This window comes from Microcebus murinus, chromosome 17 (genome assembly GCF_040939455.1).
Source record: "Microcebus murinus isolate Inina chromosome 17, M.murinus_Inina_mat1.0, whole genome shotgun sequence".
NCBI lineage: Eukaryota > Metazoa > Chordata > Mammalia > Primates > Cheirogaleidae > Microcebus > Microcebus murinus.
The window spans coordinates 14,268,986-14,296,119 of record NC_134120.1 but is presented as its reverse complement, the minus strand read 5'-3'; the positions used below and the strand labels follow the sequence as shown (position 1 = coordinate 14,296,119).

At 32.2% G+C, this 27,134-nt stretch overlaps 1 protein-coding gene across 1 annotated transcript; it reads left to right on the top strand.

The window, feature by feature from the left end:
• LOC105881691 (glutamate decarboxylase 1-like) lies at positions 1 to 26,505 on the top strand. The gene is made up of 14 exons (XM_012783500.2): positions 1 to 31; positions 447 to 689; positions 3,291 to 3,381; positions 5,929 to 6,041; positions 6,336 to 6,451; positions 7,723 to 7,802; positions 9,762 to 9,816; positions 10,318 to 10,434; positions 11,286 to 11,350; positions 11,453 to 11,531; positions 13,952 to 14,101; positions 22,123 to 22,230; positions 23,648 to 23,737; positions 26,332 to 26,505. Exons 1-14 carry the CDS (start codon positions 1 to 3, stop codon positions 26,503 to 26,505), a joined length of 1,512 nt encoding a protein of 503 aa, XP_012638954.2.
• The last annotated feature ends 629 nt before the right edge of the window (positions 26,506 to 27,134 follow it).

Genomic DNA, 27,134 nt, shown 5'->3' with positions numbered 1-27,134 from the left:
ATGACGGATTTATCAAATGTTTATGCTTCAGGTATGAATGTCATTAACAAGTGTAACTCCTTATTCTTTTTAATAAATGCCTTGTGATCTACGTGTTTATTGTAGCAATTACAATTTTCTTGAAGATATGATCCTTTAACTTACTTTCAGAAGTAAAATGAACGGATTGTTTTGTGGCAATACTATCAAATAAAGCTCATCTCTAGGAGATCTTGAAGGGGCACCTGCTCCAATTGACATTAATCTAAAATGGTTGATTTGGGTTGAAAATTGTTATACAATGGAATATTGAATGAAGATTATTAATAGAATTTGGGAAAATGCTACTTTACTTGCTGTTTGACGTGGCCCTTTAATATCTTTAGTTTCTAATGATGAAAACTCTATCCCTTTGAGATTTTCTTTGGCACTCTACTGACCTTGCTGTTAATCTCTTTTCTCTCTAGATTTGTTGCCATCCAAGGAGGGCAACGATTTAACAAGATATTTTCTGCTACAAATAGTAGATATTCTTTTGCATTACATCAAAAAAATCTTTGATGTTAAGAGTAAAATATTGGATTTTCATCATCCTCATCAATTCCTTGAAGGTTTGGATGGGTTTAACTTAGAACTGTCTGACGTCCCTGAATCTCTGGAACAATTACTTGTTGATTGCACAGATACCTTAAAATATGGTGTTAAAACAGGTGATTTTTTTTTCAAATTGATGGTCCTAAATTATAGACTGAATAGCTTTGAGTTTACATTTGTGTTGAAAAATGATCACAATTTTATTCATTCTTATTTAAAACACCTGCTTAGTTTATTTTCAAGTTGATATTGTCATATATAAATTGCCTATTAAGACAAGAAAGTAAATAAAATCATTTTTGTTTGGAGAATTACATTCAAATGGAAACTAAATGTATAATTTTTATTTATCATTCTTTTCATTTATCGATTTCTTTTTTATCATATTCAGAATCGATGCTCAATTGATTATCTTTCTAAACCAATAAAATATATAGCATCAAAATTATCATTATTGAAACCTTAAAATCTGTACCCCCATAATATGCCAAAATAAAAAAAAAATTAAAAAAAAAATTATCAGATAGATAAATATATATATCCTATATTTCTTAAATTGTTTTCTGATTAAATTAACATTACTATAACTTTATTCTTAACCATTTAAAGTGATACTTTAAGGAGTCAGCAATATTTATATAGGCTCTATGGACTCCTTTTCATAATATCTTATACTATTAATAAATAGTGTATTGGAACAAACATTGTCATTGAAAAGAGACAAAATTTGGGCCCAAATACATTATTTTTTCCTGGGTTTATTCATTTCTTATTATGTGATCAGGGAAAATGTTTATGTATAGCTTTAATATTTATAAATTATTTGTATATAATACCTTATATTTGGTAGAATTCAAATAAATGGGAATTGTTGTAATAACATATTTTTACATACCAGTACTACAAACACCACAAATATTTTATCTTCAGATCAAACTGATTTTCCACATTAATGCACCAAGATGATTTACATTTGAAAATGCTTATTGCTGTATTAATTTTAATAACAAAAAATAAAGAATCATTGTTTTTATATTTATCTTAAATAAACTATGAATATCCTTTGAAGCAAATACTATGCAATGTTACAATTTAAAGTTCTAGGGAAGTCCTGGGGAATTTTTCATAGGATATTGATCCTTGTACAAAGATATATCACAAAATAATATGCTCAATGTTATTTCAATTTTATTTACTTATATTTTAATTTTATAAATCTCTCTATATATGGCATACATATATACAGGTGTCTATAACTACCTATTTATAATGAAAACTTTTGTAAGATAGTTTTGTATCACTTTAAAATATCTTTGTAAATATCATTTGTAGAATGTATTTATTATAAATAGGTAGTTGGATAGATAAGTAGGATTCCATATATGCATAGAAAATCACCGTTTTGTATGTACTGTTTTGTATTCTATGCATTCCTATAATGTGTAATATATTTATAATTAAAAAATATTATTAAATAAAAATATAAAAGTCTTGTAAGAGTCAAAAATATTTGGGGGCTCAAATTCAGTTATATAAAGTAAATGTGAAATTAAAACAAATTTTGATTAGATATAAAAATAGCAAAAGGTAGTTCTGAAAAAATAGTGGGGCAATTGAGTGGCACTTCTGACAGGTGAAAATAAAGTTCTTTCTCTTTCCTTTGTCTGGCATTGCAAATGTAGACTGAATCTGTAAGGACCCACCTCCCACTTTTCCATCTCCATCTCCACACATCTCAAGTGCAGAGGGGAAAAACAAAGATGGTGAGAAAGTGAAAAGAAATAACAGAAAGGAACACTTTGCTATCACAGTCCACAACTTGCAGACATCAATATCATCCAGTTTAATAAGCATTTATTGAACACCTATTTGTTAAGAAACCATGTAGGTGCTTTGTGAAAGGGAGTGTTGAAATGTGTATAACATACTAGTGGGGAAAAAAGGAGAACTCACAAAGGACTATGGTGCAAGTCATCTGTAAACTATGTCATATAACAGTGAAAAGAACAATCTGAGAGCTAAGAAAGGGGAAGATTAATCTAAACTGAGTTGAATATAGATTATTCAATTTGTCAACTAGTGCTTAAAGATTCTAAACAACTTTTCAGTGAAAATTATTTAATCTTTTAGGTGGCTTGCCCCCCACTTACCTGACTGGTCCATCGAGGTAGTTTTATATACCCTCATCCCCTACCTTCTCACTTTAGACATAGGACTTTTCCTATGATTTTGAGCATATTAAGCTCTTTTTCAGCTTGTTCATTCTCTAACTCTTTCTGTCTGGCAATTCTTAATTTTAGCTCTTACCTTAAACATCACTTCCTCCAAGAGACCCTCTCTAGAGATTTCCTCTTCCCACTCTCCTGGCTGCCTTCAATCCCCTAGGAACAAACTTATAACACCTACTGTTTTCCTTTGTAGCACTTATGACAATTATAATTAGATACATTTGTGTCATTGTTTGTTTTATGTCTTTCTTCTACCAGTTTGTAAGATCCATGCAGTAGCAACTGAGCCCATCTGGTTTACCACTGTATCTCCAATAATTAGGACTGTGCCTGTATATGACAGTTGCTCAATAATGTTTACTGAATGACATAATTTGTTTAAGTTTGCTTGATCCATGAGTATCTGTTAACTGCTGCTATCAAATTTAACCATTTCTTAGCGCTATGTTTTTATTTTGTCCCATTAGCAATTTTTGTCTTTGTTTCTAGGACATCCTCGCTATTTTAACCAGCTGTCTAGTGGGCTAGATATAATTGGACTTGCAGGAGAATGGTTGACAGCCACTGCAAATACCAACATGTGAGTATCCCTCTGCACCTGAGAAATGTGAGAATATTAGACACATATCAGCAAGAGTAAAGATGTAGATTGTGGAAGTTACATTTTGTTGGATATGATGCTTGCTATATCAAAACCAAATAGTTGGCCGGGCGTGGTGGCTCACGCCTGTAATCCTAGCTCTCTGGGAGGCCGAGGCGGGCGGATTGCTTGAGGTCAGGAGTTCAAAACCAGCCTGAGCAAGAGCGAGACCCCGTCTCTACTATATATAGAAAGAAATTAATTGGCCAACTGATATGTATATAAAAAATTAGCCGGGCATGGTGGCGCATGCCTGTAGTCCCAGCTACTCGGGAGGCTGAGGCAGAAGGATCGCTCAAGCCCAGGAGTTTGAGGTTGCTGTGAGCTAGGCTGACGCCACGGTACTCACTCTAGCCTGGACAACAAAGCGAGACTCTGTCTCAAAAAAAACAAAAATAAAAAAAAACAAAAAAAAAAAACCAAATAGTTGACACTCTGGGAGAAATGCAAAGGAGCTGCTACATGTTCCATGTGTGACATGTTTGAGGTTTACCTGGTCCTCTGGACATGCTCTGTCTGGAAACTTTCAGGACCTTAATTCCCTGGTATGGGGTAAAGCTCAGTAGATTAGCCTGAGACATTACTGGAGCTAGGGCAATCTAGGCTTGGAATCATTTCAACACTACTTGAAACAGCTCACAGCACATAGTAGTCTAAAATGCACATACACACATATGAAAACCTTCCTAAATATAAATTAGAACCTCAATCTTATTGAAGATGAAAAGAATGAACTTTTAAAGAAAAGTTAAATTCAACTTCAATGTGATTCTTTTAAAACACTAACCTTTGCCATAGCAAAACTTGTGGCCATAAGAAAATTAGATATCCTGTTGCGGTGTTTTGAGGTAAAGTTAATTTTAGAGCAGTATTTTTTAAGGTTGAAAGGGATAGGGAAATGATTGGCTACTAAATTGAAAGGAATAGTTGGTGTCAGTTGTTAATGTAATTTAACTAGCAATCAAAAAGAGAGAGCTGATACAACTTTAAACTTTAAAACCAAAAACTAAACATTTATGAGAAGAGACTGCTATGTGGAAAAATGGAGGTTTATTTTAACTGTTTAGTTATCATTAAGATTTTGATGATGCATAGTTCATGGTAGTAATTAGTATTTTATAGATATGAAATGCAAATAAAAATGGCCTACACAGCATATTGCTATTTTAATAGCAATGGGTGCTTGGTACCCTGGGATGTATGTCCCCCATAAATGACCTCTCCTCAGAACAGTTCATCTGTAGGGAAGAAGGGGAAATAATTTGTCCTTAACCAGGTCTCTTAGGGTCAAAGGATTACACTATGGAACATTCACATCCCCATATCTAATGTTTGGGCATTCTTGGAACTCCTGGTAGATTCCCTGACTTGTCGTGGTTCAGGGTAAAAGGGAAACTTCTGGATGGGAGATCAGTGACTACTGTCATGAGGGGAGGCAAAACACTGTTAGCTCAGGACTGTGTCTAAGTGTGTGGCCACAGGGTTGGTGGCTGGGCTTGATTAATGTCCAATGGTGTAGCGACAGAACAAGCTGAGAGTATCTGAAGCAGCACAGAACTGGTGGCTGGTATCAATATCTATGTATAAGAACTCATAAAGGACAAATAAAAGGCTTTCTGGAGAAAAACCGAATCCACCTTTTGATTTCAGAATCCATTGTAAATATTTCATTGTTTATTGTACATAGTACGCACAGAGGAAAGCTTATAGCCTCTTAAATTTCAGCTTCTTTTTTTCAGAGGGGCTGACTCTAATCTCAAGGCACCACTCAGAGGAGGGTCCCCAGCATGATCCTCTCTGAATTCTATCATGGGTCCTGCATTGTTCTTGTCTTGTGCCATCTTCATGCTTCACAGTTGTCATTGAAAACATATACTTCTTAGTCCATTTTTGCTGTGTTTGCTCAAAGTACACTCTTTAAATAGAGGATGTTTATCAATTAATTTCTAGAAAAGGCTTTTTTTCTGTCTCTTTTATATTCTGCAAAATATTATATTATATTATATTATATATTACAGCTCTTTGTCTCTCCAACTTGCCCATTAGATAATATGTCTGTTTCTGTCTACATGTATACACTTAGACACATATATGTATAAATAATTTAGTGAATTATATGTATATTTGCACATTTATGTGTGTGCATATATACATATTTACATATATACGCATATATTTTTTTTCTTGATAACTGGGTATTTTCTTACTCTAGCAGTATGATGAAGGGATGGGAATTACTTTCAAAATTCCTCTAGGTAGAAAAAAAATTCTCAGTTACTGCACAAAACAATGGAAGCTATCATACTTTCTTTGTAGAACTAATATACTAAATTTGGAACAGGCGATTTAGAACATATAAAATGTAATCATTTCTTGCACGGTCTACAATAGAATTTAAAGAGTGTGTCATCTTATTTAGCACATGATTTTATTTTTCCTTTTGCATGTAATATAATTCACAGTTGAATTTCTCTCTATGTATTACAGGTTTACATATGAAATAGCCCCAGTATTTACTGTCATGGAGACAATTCTTCTCAAGAAAATGTATGGAATTGTTGGCTGGAGAGAAACAGAGGCAGATGGAATATTTTCACCTGGTAGGAAAAAATAATTTTCTATTAGCTAGATAAAATACCTATTCGAAGACATTGAAGATGTATTTCAACTAATACTGTTATTTTTGAAAGATAACCCATTGTGTTGGCTATAACTGCAAAGCTTCCAGAAATCTAAAAGTGGAAATTGTATTGATCTTTCTCTCAGCAATTTCAAGGAAGGATATTTTAAAATAATATCAGTGATTTAGCAACACTTTAGTTTCAAGAAGCTCTCAAATTGTCATGATTTTGAATAGTTGGAATTAGATTAATAATCACTATTTCTTTCCCCAGGTGGGAGTATATCAAACCTCTACGGTATATTAGTAGCTCGTTATAAGCAATATCCAGAGATAAAAACAAAAGGCATGACCGCACTTCCATGTATTGTATTATTTGTTTCTCAACAAGTAAGTATTAAATCTAGGTTTTTCCAACTTTTAAGGTCACCTGATAAAATAAAGACTCAGAATATCATGGTAACATTAAATGTATTCACATAATCTGAGTCTGGATCTGAATATTAATATTATAAAGGGAGAAAATGACTTTCCAAAAAATATACAGGCTTAGAGATAAGCAGCAGAAATAGTTCAAATTTAAGATTAAAGTTTAAATTTAACCTATGGGAAACTAACAGGAAAAAGTGTGATTATAAATATAAAGCACTATGCTCTCTTCACCAAAAAAATAAGTTGTAAAAAGTTCAAAGATTTAGTGGCTCTTTTTAACACTGAATAAAGGGAACAAAAATATGATTAATGTTTTATCTTCCCAGTTAAAAACAAAGGAATTAGTTGAAAAGAAAACTGAATTGTTATGGACTAGGCCCAAGCCACATGTTTCAGATATTGACAATACATCCACTGATATCTCCTTAAGTTTTAATGTTCCTTACATTCCCATGCATAGCATTGAAACTTCTTTTTTAAAAGTTAATTAATGAGCCAGGTGTGGGGGCTCACGCCTGTCACCTCAGCACTTTGGGAGGCCAACGTGGGAGTATCTCTCTTTTTTTTTTTTAATTTTATTTCAAGAAAATATGAAAGTAGGAACATTTTGGTTACATTTTGTATCTTTGCCTCTCCCTACCTAGCAAGGGTTAGAGGTATGCCCTTCCCTCCACAATGCTCACCACATCCCTCAGATGTGGGTCTACCCCCCAACCCCCGAATTCCTGGTGAACACCACCACCATTTGAGCACCATAGTGTTAATCAGTCAGTGCCAATTTGATGGCGAGTACATGTGGAGCCCATTTTTCTGATCTTGTGTCACCTCACTTTGGATAATGGGCTTAAACTTAATCCAGGATAATATAAGCGGTGCTAGCTCGCTATCATTTCTTAGAATTGAGTAATATTCCATAGTAAACATATAAGTTGTAAATTTATAAATGACGTGGTTTCATGTGGATACAGAGAACTAGAATATTCAACCCCCTCACTCATGGCTTGTGAAGAGTTCTATTCTGTGGCAGTGCCTTCTAGAAATAGGTGTTACAGCCTTCCTGATCTCAACAAATGTCATGATGAGGAACTGAAAATATGCCTTGGGACCTGTGTGCATATGCATGCAAAGCCCACTCAAAGCTATGCATATATACCCCAAATGTACTATTGTGTTATTAGTGATTTAATGCAGGAGATTTCATGTCTTTTCTACTTTTATTTTTGCTCAAGGGTCATTATTCAGTAAAGAAAGCTGCAGCAATCCTTGGTATTGGAATTGATAATGTAATTGAAGTAAAATGTGATGAAAGGTATGTTTCTTAATATATTCCCCAAAATGTTATTGTGCTTTACAGATTAAGTTGCAACTTTCTTATTATTCCAATTTTTTGCAAGAATACCCACCCAGATTAGTTTCATTTAAATTTTAACAAGAAGTAATTATGAAAGAAGCACTAAAATTATCTATCCTAATGTTAAAATTCATTTACTAAATATATCCTTATATAAATGGTAATGCCACATATCTGTTCCTTATTTTATGTTTTTGAAAATACATTAAATTATGAATCTAATGATGTTTGGAGGTAAAAAATAAATTGGGTTAGGAAAGTACAGAGTGAAAATATATTTTCCTTGAATCCCATTCTTTAGAAATAAACAATTTATAGATATTACATATATTCTGGAAGACAATTTTATGCATATCAAATGTACTCATACATCAATTCTGTCTTGTATTCTGTAATTTGATTTTTTTTTTGGCTTTATAATATATCTTGGAAATTTTGTCCCATGAATTCATACAGATTTTCTTTGTTGTTTTGTAGATACTTCAGAGTTTTCCATTTTACAAATATAACATGATTTCACAAGTCTTATTTAAAAATATACTTATGGGTTTTCCCCCCAATTTTAGTAGTAAGGGCAATGCTTAAATAAATGTAATTATATAAATATGTTTGAATATCTTTATATGAATATCTCTCATATGAATTCCTACAAGTCAATTATTGGGTCAAAGTATGTCTGCATTTACAACTCAATAAAAATTTTTTCATTTGTCCTTTAAACATTTTTTAGTTAATTGATACCCTTATCTACAATGTATAATCCAAATATTATTTTTTATACTTAGTAAATTTGATAGACAAAAATTATGTTTCTTTGTTGTTCAAAACAATGAAAATCTGTTAATATACTGACTTGCCAAAGTATATTTCTGTGAATTGCCCATTCATGTCTTTTGCCCATTTTTAAATTGGTGGTTCATTAATTCTTAGTGGCTTGTAAGAAATATTTATATATTTAGAAATTCTAAAATATAAAATATATGAATATAAAAAATCTAGCAAATATATTTTTATAAGGGTATTATTGAATACATTTTATTTATCTCAAGCCGTTTGGTTTTCCTTATATAGTCCCTTGCATGTTTTCTGAGAATAGCCTCCCCAAGATGTTTTATGTTGCTCCTAGTATTATGAATAGAATTTTTCTCTTATTTATTTATAATAATTAGTGTTAAAAAATAGAAATATAATTTATCTTTGGAACCACCTAACTTGCTCAACCTTCTCATTATTTCCAAAAATAACCTTATGTATTTCGAGCATACAAACATGTACTTCAATTAGGATTTTTTCCTATTTTATCTATCATTTTTTTAAGAAAAAAATAAAATATGAAAGATAGTAAGCATCCTTATCTTAGTGCTGACTTTAATAGGAATCTTTTTAATGAATTGTCTCTAAGTATATTGGCTTTTAGTCTCATAGCTGTTTGAGTAGAAAAATATTGGCTTTAATTTTCCATGGAAATTTTCTGTGAAGAAATGTCAGTCCACTTTAATTCATGCCAATTCTATTCCCCTCAAATTTGGATACCTGAAATTTTTATTATGATATCAAGAGGTATTTATCTTATAATTAAAGTTTAATAACTTTAAATAAATAATGGAGAAAAAGAAAAGAAGAAAGGAATGAAGGAAGAGAGAAAAAGAAAGAGAGAGAAAGGTCAAAAGAAAGTTTACCTTCTGTATCTTTCCTAGAAAGATTAGTAAGTAATGTATATTTTAAGGTGGCTGAATAGTAAACTAAGCATTCTTTAATTCAAACAGTTAAAAGAATTGAACATTTACCTAATACCTATAAATAGGAAATACTAAAAACTAATTTTTTAAATAATCTTGCATGCATTTTATTATTCTAATTTATAAAGCTGATATGTATATTCACTCATAATAAATCAATATGTATTTGCATTTTAAGAGGAAAGATGATTCCAGCTGAATTAGAGAAAAATATATTACAAGCTAAAAGAAAGGTACGTCTACACTTTTATATTTAACATGCAAATGAATCTTTATTTTCTTTATTTTTATTAATGAAAACAGTTGACAATTACAGAGAAACATAAAATAACACCCAAATGTGGGAAATCCCTTATAAAATTGAAGTGGTGTAATTAGTAACATTGCAGTATTTCTAATAATATTGTTTCTATTAAATATGAAAAGTTATATGAGTATTTTCTATATGATAGAACTTGGCCATTTCTATTTTTTGGTGTTATTTTCTTAAAATAAATTTAGACAAAAGTAATAATAAATGAAACTCAGAGGCAGAGACATTAATTCGTCTTATGATTCCACTGCTTCCTCTTGTGTTTTTAGTACATTAGAATATTTGAAATTATTAGCTGATTAATATCTTTAATCAAAGTCACCCAGCTTCCTGGTGTCCTGAAATGTAAAGGTTAAGTTCCTGTGTAATTCTTGTGGACTTCATGAGAATATGAGAATGATTCAGCCTTTGTCATCACCAGGGTCAAATTCCATTTTGTGTCAGTGCCACGGCTGGGAGCACAGTGTATGGAGCCTTCGACCCTCTCCATGACATCGCTAACATTTGTGAGAAGCACAGACTCTGGATGCATGTGGATGTAAGTTACCTCCCTTAGTTTAAACTATAATTTCTTCTTTTAAAAACATGAATCCTACAAATGATCCTTAAAGATTCTTATTAGGCAATGCAGGCAAGTAAAAGAATTTCTCTATAACTTAATTTTTATAATGAATAAATGCAGAAAAAGAATAGTGTTATTTGTGTAAGTTATGTTTAGGTGGATTTAATACACCATGAAAAGGGCTAAAAATATATCAAGTGATTTTTAAAAATCTAAATCTCTATCACTATTTAACCCAAAATTTAGAATATCAATGTGAAGAAATAGTTCAAAATGATTTGAAATTGAAATAAGATTTGGCCCATTAAACATTTCTTTATTAATATCTATTAAGGAAATTTTAATCTATTAATAATCTAATAAACATTTCTTTATTAATATCTATTAAGGAAATTTTTAAAAAAACCTTTTATTTCTATTAATTTAGTACAGTGACTTCTACCAAAAATGTCTTTGGCTTTGATTAGAGTTGACTAAATCTAAAGTTATATAATATAATGGAAATTTCCTTTTTTCTGTAGTATTGCCAAATTGGATGCCAACTTTTAAAATCTGTCTTTGAAAATTATGCAGAAGGTATCTCCTCAAATTAATTAAGAGCCTAGGACTTTACCGTGTCATGAATAGATAATGAGAATTCATAGGAGGAAAATTTTAAAATGTATTGTTCTTATAAATGGGATAATTATAGTCAAGTTTAAAATCATCTAGCATAACAATTAACTCTTCATCAACTTTTGAAATAGCTTTAACATAGAAAAAATACTTGGTGTGACTTAGGAAGAAATAATTTACATAAGAGCACATGTCCTTTGTTTTGGTTGTAGGCAGCTTGGGGAGGTGGACTGCTGCTATCCAGAAACTATTCCTATAAACTCAGTGGCATTGAAAGGTAAGACCTGGGGCATTCTTTGTGAAGGCAAAAGGATCTGTTTTGGCTTCTTTTCTCTGGCATTGGACTGTGATCACTGACTGGAGCTGTTTTATCATCTAGGGCCAACTCTGTGACCTGGAATCCTCACAAACTAATGGGTGTCCCTCTTCAATGCTCTGCTATCTTGATCCGGGAAAAAGTAAATTATTTCTATTTTTAAGAAGTGACATAAAGGATATCTTAGTAATGACTAGCTTCATTGTGAATGTTTAAAGAATGTTTAAAACAAACAAAAAAAATGATGGCCTCACGGAATTAAAAATAGTGTAGCACACTTTGCCTTGTTGAGGAAAACCAATCCTGCCCACTTTATCTTTAAGTAGTAGTCACTGGGTAATTGAGGTGTCACAAAATCAAATGACTACAGTGAACAGGTAGTACCCAATGTGTAGATAAGATCTGGTATGAAGCAATAGACCATAATAGGGTCTATAGAAAACCTGATCATTCATAACCCAGTTATTAACAATACAGTGGCCACAGGTAGATGAAAAAAATGTTCAACATTGCTAATCATCAGGGAAATGAAAGTTATAACTATAATAAGATATCACTTCACAACTATTATCTTATAGAATGGCTATTATCAAAAAGACAAAAGATAAGCACAGGTGATAGTGTGGAGAAAAGGCACCATGTGCACCATGTTGGTGGATGCGGGAGGTGTAGCCCATGCCTTTCTCCACTCTCATTTCATCTTGGGCTTCCTTTTGTTTTCTTCACATCCTCTGACTTCCTTGAAGGCATAGTACAACTTGCTCTCTTGTGACCTCAGTAAATGTTTCTCCTCCACTTGTCATAATCTGACTCAACTTTCACTCCTCCAACTTCCCCCCAACATCTTTCTTCCTAAACCTCTGCTGCGCTCAAAAATGTTTTTTATTCATGAGCCGTTCTTGACTTCTCCGCTAGATGGAATCCTTGACCCTCAGACCAGAGTATTTCTTTATAATACCATGAAAACTCCTTCATAGCATTTATTATGGGTGTAATTTGACATTCACATCTGCAAAATTTTGTTTACTGCCAAGCCCTGGCCTTACTCACCAGCCTCCTATGACCCAGATTATAAATTCCATGAGGGCAGAGCTTTTCCACCTGTTCTTCACCACAAATCTACTGTCTCAGAACCTTGTGCTGTATTTTGTAGGTGCTCTAAATACATGTTTCTTAATGATTAGCTTAATCATCACATCAGAGAAAACATATTGATTGTATGGTTTTAAAATATTTTAAATAGTTTTAAATATTTTAAAACCAATTTTTAAACTATGGTTTTACAATATTTTATTAATCTCTAATAAAAAATGAAAAGGAGAGTTTGAAGTAGACCACACAGAAAAGTTTTATGTGTTTAAAGAGGTCATCCAAGATATACATGCATAAAGTCTTTTCCTTTTTAAAGATATCAATTCTATGCTCCTTCCCCCAATACTTCAATACTAACCACCACATTGTGGTCCTTCCCATAGATTCATAAATCTATCCTATAAAAAGAATATGAGTTTCTTTGAATGTTGAGTTTCCATAAACCTCAAGTCAAACTGCCTTTTGTTGGCTCCCAAATCATTGTATAGATAGATATGACCTTGAAAATTACTTAATATGTTAAAGTTTCAGTTTCTCTAATCTGTAAAAATTATATAGTTTCTATGCCACTGGTTTTCTGTGAGACTCAAATGATGTAACATTTGTGCAATGGCAAGCATATAAAAACACATAATAAATATATTGTTATTTATTTCTTACAGAAGATGTTATGCTTAATGTATCTTTAAATTACACTATCGATACAAACAAATTCAGCTTTTGTTATGCTGATGCAACACACACACTTTGGGAGAAGTCTGTCTTTATTCGGGTGATGGGAAGCATGTCTTTCTCCAGTGACTATTTCTTAACCATTTAATGTAAAGTTTCTTCAATTCTTCAACACTGCGGAGGAATGTTTTCAACATTTTTTTGGTATAAGAAGAAATGGCTAGCTAGAAAAGGACAAAACCAAATGTGAATGGGTTAAATGTACAGATTTTTTTTAATTCTCTACTAAGGCCATCAGAGCTGTTTATTTGACTGACACCTACACTATTGACTCACAGGAGAGTTTAGTTGAAGTGGATGAGGCACTCAGTTCTCATTAACTTCATCACATTCTATTCACATAATTTCAAAAGAGCAGCAAAACTTCAAAGGCATGTAAGAAAAATTAAAGAAAAATAGACAAGTATTAATTCAATTATACCATCTGCATGTTCTATATAAAGAACAACTGAATATGCTCAAATATTTTCAGAAAAGTAACTTTTTTGTTTTTCTTTCTAATCTAGATACAGGTACTTTATTTACGAATATTTAGATTAATAGCATTTTGTTACATCAAATGAGTACAACAGTCTGAATAAATCCTTCTCTCACAAAAACAGAAAAAAGTAACATTTTAATTATAAAATATATGAAATTCTATTTGCACGCAAAGCAGAAATGATAAGTTAAATAAAATAAATGTTTCTTATTAAAATGCATATGACTTACATGTTAGATATATTTTTCCTTTTTCAGGGCCTTCTGGAAGCATGCAACCAGATGCAAGCTGGATATCTTTTCCAGCCAGATAAGCTCTACAATGTCGACTTTGACACTGGGGATAAAACTATTCAGTGTGGCCGACATGTTGATGTCTTCAAGCTGTGGTTAATGTGGAAAGCAAAGGTATAAATTTGCCATCTTTATTTTTACTCATTCTACTTTTTATTGGAATAAAGAGAAAAGGGGTAAAGTTTATATTAATTTACACATTTGGAAAGAAGCATCAAAATTTTAAAGTCTTAAGGTTATGATGAGCTGATTTTAAAAAGAGAAAATTTAACTGATGAATGTAATGACTTTCATTATTTATTTGAGATTTTGACATTTTAGATCATGAGGTAGTAGAGAACATATGAACCGTAAGGGTCTTCCTAAGATAAGAATCTCTAAATTTTGTCAGAAGCCAGACAGATACATAAGTGTGTAAAATGAATGGGCTGTAAGAAAAGAGGAAATAATAAAACTGGAGACTACAGGAGCAGCCTGACTAGTTCACATTTAAATTGGTGTGAAACAATGCACCAGCTGTTTTGATGAAAGTCAACAATTCATTCACAATAATTTGTTGAGCACTATTTATTCAGGCAGCAGTCTTGGTTTTAAGAATGCAGTGAGCAAAAAAATCCAAATTTTCTTCCCTTGTGCAAGTTACCTTTGGGAGGGTTCTGGAGGGTTTGATGTTATAGACAGTAATTAATGATGTTATAGACAGTAATTAATCAAGTTTCTTTTTATTAATGTTGAATTATTATTATGCAGTAAAGTGAAGATGTTGAATAGTGAATTATGGTTCAGTTTGGAAGCTCGGGAAGATAATATAAATTTAGGAATCATCTACATGCACACAGTATTTGAGGTCATGAGTCTGGTTGTAGGTAGAAATGAAAGGAGAAATGAGAGTAAAAACATGAAAATCAAAGAGAAGTAGATCTAACAAAGAAGATTCAGAAGTGTGGCCAAATATAAAAGGATAACTAAGTGATGTGTCACCGAATCCATGGGAAGAAAGCATTTCAGAAAAGAAAGAACTATATCAAGCTCAGTGTATTGCTTGACTGAAATGATAACTGGGAATTGGATATTAAATATTGCATTGCCATTCATTGGTGATCCCAATAAGAACAATTGTGTAAGAATGGAAGGTAAGGAAGTGAAGAAATGGATGCAGGGATTTCTTTTGAGGTGATTACAAGGGAAACAGAGTCTGAAAGCTGGAAGGAGATGCATGTCCAAGGGAGTTTTTGGTTTTGTCGTTTTAAAAAAATGAGACTTATTGTAGCATACTCATATACTGATGGTAATGGCCCAATAAATGGAAAATATGATTATGCAAGGAGCAAATGAAAAGTTGGGGTAGGGATGCTTTGCTTTAGGTAAGAGGTAAAGAAGTGATGTGGTTTACAATTAGATGGGCTTACCTTATCTGGAGGTAGGTACAGTTTATCTGTTGTAACTAGAGGAAAAGCAGAGTACTCAAGTATGTAGGCTGCCATACTTGGTTCTACAATGCTGTTTTCTGTTACTTTCTGAATTTTCAGAGTAAGGAAAAAGATCATTTGTTGAAATTTTGAGAAGTGAAGTTAAATGAGTTGGATGAGAGGCTGAAATTTATCTAGAAAATGGAGGACTGACCAGAGTATACTAGTCAGACTAGGGTGAGGCACTGACTGCTTACTTGAGATTTGTGGTCCGAAATTTGCAGTAACGCCAATTGTCATGGCTGTTTTCCCCCAACTGTATCCATCTGCCCAATATAAAAACAGAATAGACAGAGTGTTGATTTAATGAGGCTTGAGGATAGCCAATTTACTGACCATTTCCTTGAACTTAAAGCAACTCACACAGTACTTTCTTTTTCTATTAACACTCCCAATATATGTGCCTTTGACTAAGTTTCTACAAAATAAATATAAGTTTAAATTTAATTCTTACTAGTTCTAAAAAATATAAAAATACATTGTTGTCTTTAAAATAAGTATAGCTTGGGTATCTTTGATCCTTTTTATAACTCTAATATCAGGTAAAACTTGAGAAATGTCACAAGAAAATTATAATATGCAAAGAACCTAGGCAAATTATTTAAATTCTCTCAGCTTCAGGCTCCTCATTTGTACCATTATATTATACCCACCTTTTTATAGAGATGTTATTGGGTTTAAATTAAATATTACATAAGAATGTAAAAAGTATAATGCTATAATTTAAATATAAATCTAAGGGGTTGCCATTGTTACAAATTAATTTCAATCAAGATCAAATGCAATCATGTTATTTTGTATTACTGAGTTTGGGACATCTTGGTACCTCTTTTATAACACATGATTTAAATTTTAGCTTTACAAAGTTGTGAAGAAACAAATCAATTTAATGAAAGCATGTGTGGTTTTCATTCTTAAATGCTGTTTGAGAGAAAAGCCTCAGAACTTAAAAAATCTTTTCAGAAACTACTAAATTTAAAAGGTGGAAGTAAATACTGAGGGACCAAATTACTCAAAAGTGATTGGGATGGTATTAAAATTTATTTTGTAATGATGATGTTAAAGAACAATAGAGAAAAGTGCATACAAGGAAATATGTATGGAAATCATCAGAATGTGGGCAAATGTCAAGCATAATTAATAATAATTTTCTTGCAATTATATGGTTAATATTAAGATAGTCATTACATATTCATGTCCTATGCCCATTATATGAAAGCTAATGATGGTGTCAGGAGTTCAATCATAATTAGCTATGATTACGGTCATTGTCATATGATATGAATCAGGAAAATGATCAAAGTCACAGACTCATTTCTTAACTCATATTGCATGACTTTGGTCACATGGAAATAGTGTAAATATAAGTAAATGGATATAATTAAAATTCTATAGATTTCGTGGTCCTTTAATTTTTAAGATCTGTTCCAAATATATGACACTTTCATTATCAGTGTATTTACTTTTATTCAATCTATGGTTATTTAGGTCCTAATTATTTGAATATGAAGTATAGAATATTATATTTATTCAATTTTTAAAAACTCTATTAACCCCAAATTACATATTTTTATATATTATATTTTACTTTAAAGTTATATTATTTTCTAAGCATATCTCTAGAAAACCATGGCACTTCTGATTGCAAATTGCAAATTTGGTGTCTCAGGTCAAAAGTCTAACTGAGGTGAAAAATATTTTTTGGACATGTTTCACCATTACCTTGTGCTCTATGAAATTTCAGGAATAAAAATATATTAGGAACATAAAAATTTGTTAGCAACTTTTTAAAAACAGTTTTATTTCCTTTACTAATAAAAATAAGTATAATTAAGTCACTTGAATTCAATGTAGATTTTTCAGATGTGAATGCTTATTTATTGCCTGGATGTCCAATCTACATTAGAGTCAAGGTCAACAGATGCACAGCAAGGATTACATAGCAAGGATTATATGTTCTGCACCCTCTCCCTGCCTTTAGTTTTCCCTAGCTTAAATAATTGACATGCTTTTAGAAAGTTATTTCTGTCACCCCCTTCCCAGTTCTCTCTAGAAAGACAGACATTAGATTCCATACAGATGAAAGTTTTGACATGAACTAACAGCATCTTTAACATATTATTAACCATACTACTTAATTTGAAGTCATTTCTTTTGTCAGAAATCCACTATTCTAAAGGCAGAGATAATGCTTTTCATAGAAAGCATCCATCAACAACCTGGTATATATCCAGAGTTCTGATATAGGAATCCATTTAATCAGTTAACCAGGATGACATTTAATCATGTCATCTTGTAGATTTCATTGATAATTTTCATTTTTCAAAGATACGTATTCTATAAGTTCTTTTCCTAAAGATTTTTAAATAGGAAATTTGGACATTTGGGTAAACTTGCTTTAAAAATCTTTCAATCTCAAATTTTTGCAGCCTTATAGCCTTGTGTAGATCTATAAAACACTGATAATCTAATGTCCCTCAATCTGCTTCTGTACAGATTAAAGTTATGTATATATTTTCATGAACCCCTTCAATTTTTGTAAGAGCGTATCAATTCTTACATCACTTAGCTGCCAGTCAAACCCTATGCTTGACTTAGCTTAAATCAGAGTATGTATACCTAGATAATTGTCATGAGGTTCAACCTTGAATTCACAAATGTTTAATACTTATAAAAACATTTTTAAAAGAAATTATACATATGATTATCTCAAGGATTATATAGTTCATCTATTCCTTTATGCAATAAAAGAGTGACATTCAAACTTTCTAACACAACACACAGTAAGAAATATATTTTATGTTGGTCTAATAATACACACACAAAATGTAACAAAACAAGTTTCAGAAAGAAAATTCTACTCTATTTTATTGAAAGACGAGTTGGTTATGACTCGCTAAATTGGTTCTATTACCCATTAATGAGCTATAACCTGCAGTTCAAAAGATACAGATATGTAAGTTTGGTCTGGATTAAAGCGGACCATAAGAGAACTGTTACTTGGACCACCATGTTTGGCTTTATTATAAAATTGACTTGATTGATGCATTCCTATACACTGGAAATCAGGTTCAGGTAAAAAAATCCATGGTGAGCTTGAAAGGCAGGAATTGACTTGAAAGTTTGTTAGCATGCTTTATAACTATTAAATATTTAAACATTTAATATGTGAGTCACCTTAAATGGGAATTAAATGCAAATCTAGAGATATAAATGCAAAAATTCTATTTTGTCCTCATATGCTCCAATTACATAATAAATACTTCATTGATGGTAAAGGAGGAGCCATAATTAATACAGTTTATATTTCTTATAAATATAATTAATTATGTAAAATACTATAATAGGTTATAAAAATAAGCGAAAAATTTTATATAGAAATATGATTCCACAAATTTTAATTATGTATGCAAAAGCTTCCTTTGGGATGGATTTTTTACATAGATTGGACTGGTTTTTGGATTCACAAAATAAATTTGTGTGGCCATGAGAATGCTGCAGGGAACTTAATTGTCTGAGCTCCATCTGTTCCTCTTAAATCCACCATTGTGTTTGCCCCAAGGCTATGCTTCCCAAAGGTTATTCTAAGCCACTGACTGAACATGGCAAGGATTCTAATATGGTCCCATTCCTGGGAGAAAGGAGACTTTTTGGTTAGCCAACTTGGTGTGAAGATATCCCAGTGGCCTTTCTCAATCTTCCTTGAATTTCATGGTAGTCAAGAATGCTGCTACCCTACATCCCCTTCACCTGCCCTTTATTTGGGTCAAATTTGTTCGTGGTCTGATGAACTCTCTGTCAAACACGCTCCCTCCACACTGTCTTTTACACAGGTACTTCGACTAATAAAATTCTTGCATTTTTAATAATATCTTGGTGTCTGCTTTTAGGAGGATCTAAGCTAACAGAGTTTCATAAAGTTTAGGATACAAGTGCCTTTTTTTTTTTTGCTATTCAATCTTTGTAGATATTTTTCAAGAAATTTAAAAATGCATTTAAAATATGGACATGCCCTGATACTTTTTATTGTCAATTCAACATGCATGAATGCCACCAAAAAGTCCTTTATCGAAAATTCCTGGAATGTGATAAGCTCTATAGACATTACTTCAGTGATCCTTAGTCTCATTTATTCAGAAATAGGAACATTCTTTATCAATAATTTCTTTTAAATTTTCTATACGTTTTTCTTATATTTATTTTTTAACTACTTACAGCTTTCCCCTGAACCAATTGCCCTCAAAGAAAAACATCTGGTGTAATATCAAATATTAAAATGGTTATCTCAAGAAACTAATTCACTGATATTTAGTCATACCTGTTCTTAGACATTTCAAAGACTAACAGTGCCTTTGCCAAGTCAATGTTTGTTCACAATTGTAAGAGCTTGAGGTCTGACCATAAGTTGATATGATCTTATGATATTTTGATACATATACATACACACAAATATGAATCATTTAGCTAGATAGATCCATTCCTATATATCCCTATTTCCTATGGAGAAAATAAAGCATGGAAAAAGGATAAGGAGTCCTAGGAGTAAGTGTTTTTAGTGTTAATTACATTGGTCATTGCCAATAAGAATGTGACATTTTAGCAAAAATCTCAAGAAAGCAGAATTCACATTGTATTTAGGAGAAATGTAGCTAAAAGGAAACTCAATTTAAAAGCCTTGAGACCGAGGCATGCCTGCTGTGCCTAATGCACAACAGGAGGTAAATATGGCTAGATTGGAGTGAGCATAGTTAACACAGGGAAGTAACACAAGTAAGAAAGAACATGAAAGGATTCCTTAACTGTTAATGGTTTTTAGAACAGCACTACTTTCCGTCTGTGTTGGAACAAGTTCTAGTTTGAACAGAAAGGGTGTCCTCTTGGGACTCTTAGCATTTCCACTTACTGTGTTTTAGAAGCCCCATGCTTACCTAGTACTCACATTCAATGTCACTAAGCTCCCATGTGTCATGAATTCACTGGAATTTTATCATATGTTGTATTGCAATGCTATGTGTGAATGAGGTGACAAAAAATGGAAGACATGTATGTTGCATGTACATCCTTGACTCATGTTCATGCTTCATTTTTCCATTGGATTTCACTTACAAAACACAAGTCCAAGATAAAATTTTAAAGAATTTCAGAATAATGACCGCAGAGCTTTCAATTAACAGGAAACCCTTCGGAGTATGGGGCCCTGTGTGACTGTATGGGGTGTACACTCGTGAAGCTAACCCTGATCACAAAGAAGGGTTCAGTACAGAAGTATCGCATCATAGGGTTGGAAAGGTTTTACACTGGATAAACCTAGAGTAAGTGTGAATACCATCCTCTCAACACGGGCAGCTGAAGCCTGGAAAGAAGTGAAGAGATTAGTTAGGAAGCAGTTACAATAATGTAGGAGACAGTGATTGGGCTGGCGTAGTGAGAGTGATTATGTTAAAAAAAATCAGATTCTAATTACATTTTGAAGGTAAGGCCAGTGAAATTTGCCAACATATTTGGTGTGGAGTGTAAGAAAGAGAGGAGGGTCAAGGGTGAGAACAATGGCAATGTTTTGGGCTTTAGCAATTTAAAAATAGAACTGACATATTTGGAGACTGGGAAAACTGTAGGAGCAACTAACTGTATATGGAATCATCAAGAGTTCAGTTTTGGACATCTCATTTTGAAATGTTTATTAGTCAAAGTGGAGATTTGAATAGGTATTTGAATATATGAGTCTGAGGTTCAGAGATGAAGTCTCAGCTAAAAATATTAGTGAAAGGGTCATCAGCCTATATCGTCATGTGCTGCAGAACATCTTTTTGGTCAACAGGGGACCATATATGATGGTGGCTCCATAAGATTATTATCCCACACTTTTACTATACCTTTTCTATGTTTAGATACACAAATATGTAGCATTGTGTTACAATTGCCAACAGTATTCAGTACAGTAACATGCTGTACAAGTTTGTAGCCTAGGAGCAATGGGCCATATCATATAGCCTGACTCCATCATCTAAGCTGTTTTGAATACACTCTATAATGTTTGCATGGTGACAAAATCGCCCAATGATGCATTTCTCAGAATGCCTCCCATAGTTAAGCAATGCATAACTGTACACAGTACTTAGAGCCATGAAAACATCTGAAATACCAAGGGATTTTTTCTATGGGGTTCCTATAAGAATAAATAAAATCAAGTGTGTAAAGCATTAACCTACGTGTGTTGTTTATAGCAGAAACTCAACAATTGTTCGTTTGTAAATACACTATGGCTGCAAGTATGCCAAGGGCTTTATTTGTAGTATTTCTCCTATTCCTAACATCATTATATGTAATTTTTAAAAATTGTACTACATAATAGACAAACAAAAACTCATGTAAAAATATTTAGCAAATGTTTGTAGATCCCAGCAACTGAAGGTTAGAAAAGCTAAGTATTAATAACATGCCTGGAATTTGACACAAAGTAAGGGGTAAAAGCAGGCTAAGAAAATATAAATACAAATTCGTGGTAGGAGATAAAGCCTACTATTAGTGAGATAATAATTAATCACATATTCTTCATTTAAATATGTATATTAAAGCAAATTGAATAAATTTTGGGAACTTCTTCAATGTAATTTAAATTAACTTACTTGAATTGAGACTTTGATTTGCTTTGTTTTAAAATTACAGGGAACCTGTGGCTTTGAGGCAGAAATCAACAGATATATGGAACTTGCAAAATACTTCTATAAGGTTTTAAAGAAAAAAGATAACTTTAAACTTGTATTTGATGCAGAGGTAAGGACTCAAGGTGGTTTTTTTTTTTTTTAGTGAGATAATGTAATAGATCTGTATTTTCATTCCTGAGTATTTTTACCTGAATCTCTCTCTTATCGCATACATTGAGAGAATGTAAGTATATTCAACAATTACCACAATTATTTTATTTTACCTAAGTTCAAATCAGTTAAATTTTTAAACCCTTTTCATTTAAGTTCTATGTCCTATAGGTAAACAGTCCAAAAGGACTTAAGTTGATGATTATATTCAATTTTTAAGTTTTTAAAGCAATAAAACTATTTGCCTTTAACTGCTTTTATGACTTCTCTGGCACTGAATTAAGAATAATTTGATTGTTCTTAGCTTTTTTATTGTATGTTAGAATATGAAGTTAGGTTTCTGGACAGTAGATAATATAAGAGAAGGTAAGTTTTAAATTATATGATAATCTTTGGTAAATCATTATTAAGGCACTATGTAGATATTAGTGAAAATTTGGAAATTTTTGCTAGCATTACACCATATGTCCATCTTTCTCCCCAGGGCCCAGTCAACCTTCCACTGACATGCATTAAGTCATACTAGTAAGAGTAACTGTTAAAAAACAAAGGTCCTTTTTTTAATCTTCTAAATTGTCTCTCTCTGACTATATTATTATTTTAATTATTGTGTCTCCCTCAGTTTTAAGTATAAACTAGAAGTAGTTTGTTTTTGTTTTTAATCCATCATCTGTTTATTTTCCTCTGTGAATTAAACTTTGATAATTGATTTAAGTTCTATTCTTTCCTTCATCTATGGGAAAGGCATTATTCAGTCACCAAACCCAGAAACCTTGGATTCATCTCGAAAGCCTATGATTGGTCATCCTGCTGACCAATTCTCTCTCTTGAAGATTTTGGAAATGCAAACACTGATCTATGTTACAGCTGTTGCTTTAGTGAAGTCCCCTTCATTCTCTCCTGTGTGACTATGACATTTTATGTACTAATATTCTCCTCTCTTCAGTCTTCTCTCTAATCATTTGTCCACACTTCAATTTCAGTGATCTTTCTCAATATAAAACTGGCACTATTATTATATGTTTAAAATCCTTGAAGTCGTAGTCATGGGATGGATGAATGGAGACATTTGAAGGAATTGATATGCCAAGTATTGGGAAGATGATCTACATATATATGAAAATCATCAGGAATTATGATAGGAGAGGTTGTCAGAGAAGCAACAGAGCCCATGCCAGACTGGGCACTCTCTGAGGACAGTGGCTATTACTTTCATCTCTGTATCCAGTGCCTGACATGTATCATGCCCTCAAAAAAACTTTTTTTAAGTACATAAAAATTAAGTTAAATAAATTAAAATACTCTGAAATAATTAAGTCACTAAAAAATTAGTTAGGGCTTTAAGGATACTTCTAAAATGTTTATCTTTGATTTAGCCTGAGTTCACCAATGTCTGCTTCTGGTATTTCCCACCAAGACTTAACCTCATCCCAGAAGGGTTTGAAAGAGATCAAGAACTACAAAAGGTAAGTGTTGTTTGCTTTTTCAATATTTTTTTTTGTATGTGGCATTCTTAATTTTAACTTTAATATTGCCTTTAAATGATGTGTCTGATTAGTTTGGTTAGTGTATGGTGGTCAAGTGGTCCCAAGTTCCTGGTCTAAAAATTGTGCAGGAATGTCTAAAATCTCAACCCATCAGTCATTTTTCAAATTAATTCAGTCATCAGTTATAAATTTAAAAAGTATTTGAGTGCCTAATGTGCAAGCAGCTGTGTTTCCTATCCTTTTGTTAATTCATTCGTTAGTTGATATTTCCAGGTGTTCCAATAGGAGTTGAGGGTGTAAAAGGAATAAGACAGAATCCCTGTCTTATGTTGGCTAGAAGGCCTAGTGGGAGAGAATCAAGAATATAAATAACCACAGTTCTAAAAAGCAGTGGAAGAGGTACTTAGAGAAATGTGAAATGTTACCAAATTTGAAATACTTATCATAGGTCATCAATGCAAGAATATGAGAGATATTTTATTATAGATACACTAATAATACCGAAAAAATTCAAATGAATATCATAATAATAGGGATATCTTGTCTTTACCTTAATAATTAAAAGGGACATCACCACCATTATATGCTATTTATCCTTATATTTATTGTTAATTTTTACCTAACCTTAAGCATGCATCAAAATATTTATTTCATAATATCACCACCACTTTTGGAAATATAATGATATTACAACCACTTATTTTAGGTAATTTGAGGTGCCCTAGGATAAGTTGAACATAAATTTCCAGATAGTAGTGTTTAAGACTGCCACATTAGAAAATAAAAATTTTTCCTTGGGGCCACAGTGTTTTATTACGAACAGAATAAAAACTTCAAAAAGAAAATGATCCTTTCTAATTTAATGAAAAATGTGTTACTTTTTATTGTTTTCTGTGTGTGAGTTATATGCAACTTGAAAAATAGTTCGTGTGGCTCCCAAGGTGAAGAGATGTGTGAGTTACATATGCTTCATGAGGCCGTGGGCTCAAAACTAACATGGGTTAAATACAATTCATATGGCAGTTAATGTGTTAAGGGCATCAACTTTTTATATCATCAGTAAATTTCACTGAGCTTGTAAGTTGTAAGAGAAAATAGAGGTTTTTTTTTTTTTCATTTTCCTTTTTAGAATATTCTTTATGTAAATATTTTATCGTTTGAGGCAAATATCAAGTGAAGCTCTCAATTTTTTTCTAAACATATAAGTGTCTTCTTCCACTAGGGTAATTACCACCAGCTGAGAATTAGTGAGAGTCATCTTTATACTGACTTAGCATGCTGGCTCCTAGAGGTACACACAAACTACTTAACTGAGAAATGTTCCTTTTAGGGTTCTGTATGTATTCCTGGATCAAAAGCAAGGGAAGACTATAAAACAATTTTTTTTTATTTCGGCATATTATGGGGGTACAGATTTTAAGGTTTCAATAAATGCCCATTTCCCCCCCTCCCCCCAAAAGTCTGAGTCTCCATCATGACCATCCCCCAGATGGTGCACATCTCACTCATTATGTATGTATATACCCGCCCCCTCCCCCCTCCCACCTGCCCAATACCCTATTACTGTAGTACCTATGTGTCCACTTAGGTGCTACTCAGTTAATGCCAGTTTGCTGGAGAATATATCTGGTGCTTGTTTTTCCATTCTTGGGATACTTCACTTAGTAGTATGGGTTCCAGCTCTAACCAGGAAAATATAAGATGTGCTATATCACCATTGTATAAAACAATTTTTAATGATATTGTAGACAATAACTGATATCTAGTATACCATGGTCATGATGATTAATTATATTATTAAATAGGGAAGGATATCAAATAAGAAATTTCTTGGGTATTGAAAGATAGAAGAAAATTACATATATACATTCCTGCACTGCCAGACTTGTGGGAAAGTTAAATAATGCATGCCATTTGTAGCATTTTACAGGTAAATTGTGTGGGAATAGATTGAGAAAAGGTGCATGTTGAGTAGTTATAAAATGCCTCTTTGTGGTTCTCAAGTATTAATGCTATTTTGCCCTATAAAAATAGCCTAAAGATGTACTAATGCAATCCAAAGCCACCTGCACAGTGTCATTTTAGGAGCTGAACAAGATAATTAGAGCTTGTCTCTGTGAAATTTACAAAGAAACCGTATTTTGCGGCAAAACTGTGATTTTGTAGAAAAACTCAAGATGTATAATGATGATTCAAATAATGCAAGTCATCATACTAAAACATACCACTATTTTTGTATTCCTTGTTTCATTTTACCTCTTTCCCAGGCACTTCTATTTGAATTGCCCTGTAAATTTAAGAAAATGCCACGTTTTTCTTTAATGCATTCTAGCACACTTGTATTATTTCATGTTTGGTAATTATAAATCATGGAGTAATAAGAGCTGTGATTTGAATGCAAAACATGCTGCTTTTTTTTTTTTTTTGTAGTAAGCCCCTTCTTAAAAATTACCCAACAATTTTAAATTGACTACAATTTACTTGAAGCTAACGATAGTTATGTAGCCATCTGGAATATGGAAGTATTTCTACTTGTAAAATTTCTTTTTAATAACAATTGCATTTTCACACAGATTGCTCCGAAGATTAAGGCACAGATGATAGCAAAAGGCACGGCTATGATAAGCTACCAGCCATGTGGAGACAAAGTAAATTTTTTTCGAATGGTCTTTTCTAATCCTGCCACAAGACAAACAGATGTTGACTATCTGATTGATGAAATTGAAAGGATTGGGAAGGATTTATGATACTTCAGTGAGAACTTGCATATTACCTGTAAACATAAAGATAAACTTAAAAATCTCCTGCTAAAGATAAAAAATGGAATGGTAAAAGTGATATATTTAAAAAAAAAACAAACTTTTAATTCTTGTTCTAAGCTTTGTAAGATGATGAAAGAGGATCCAGTTCATTGATAAAAACATATACATACACACCCAAGTCTATTCTTGTATTTGTTGTTTTCCTTACTTTAATAAAAAGTATTGAGCACCTGTTAAATGTCAGGTACTTTTATTGGGAAACATTAGTAAATAAGAAAGACAAGAATCCCTCCTCTTGTAAAGAGAGGAGAAATCCCATTGTGAACATTCAGTATCTTCACATACATATGTGTGTTTGAATTAGTTGAAAAAAGACCTCATGGATTGAAATCATTTTCATTATCCTATGGTAGTATTTCTGCCCAAAATAAAATAATACATAAGATGTTCCTCTTTTTAAAACAAACAGGATGTATAAAGTGTTCTGTATTTTGGAGCAGAGAGTGGGGAAAGAAATGACAGAGGCTTACATATTTGCTTTTTGGTCTTTGCATTTTTATTTAGAAGTCACTACAGCTTGTACCAACTTCTGATTTAACTTTTTTTTTCTTCAA

What these genes read in the sequence shown, in the direction of transcription:
- LOC105881691 (XM_012783500.2), top strand. Translation starts at nt 1, where the DNA reads ATGACGGATTTATCAAATGTTTATGCTTCAG. An exon ending in ATCAAATGTTTATGCTTCAG is followed by an intron (nt 32 to 446) that starts GTATGAATGTCA and finishes TTTTCTCTCTAG; the next exon opens with ATTTGTTGCCATCCAAGGAG. An exon ending in GACTCTGGATGCATGTGGAT is followed by an intron (nt 10,435 to 11,285) that starts GTAAGTTACCTC and finishes TTTTGGTTGTAG; the next exon opens with GCAGCTTGGGGAGGTGGACT.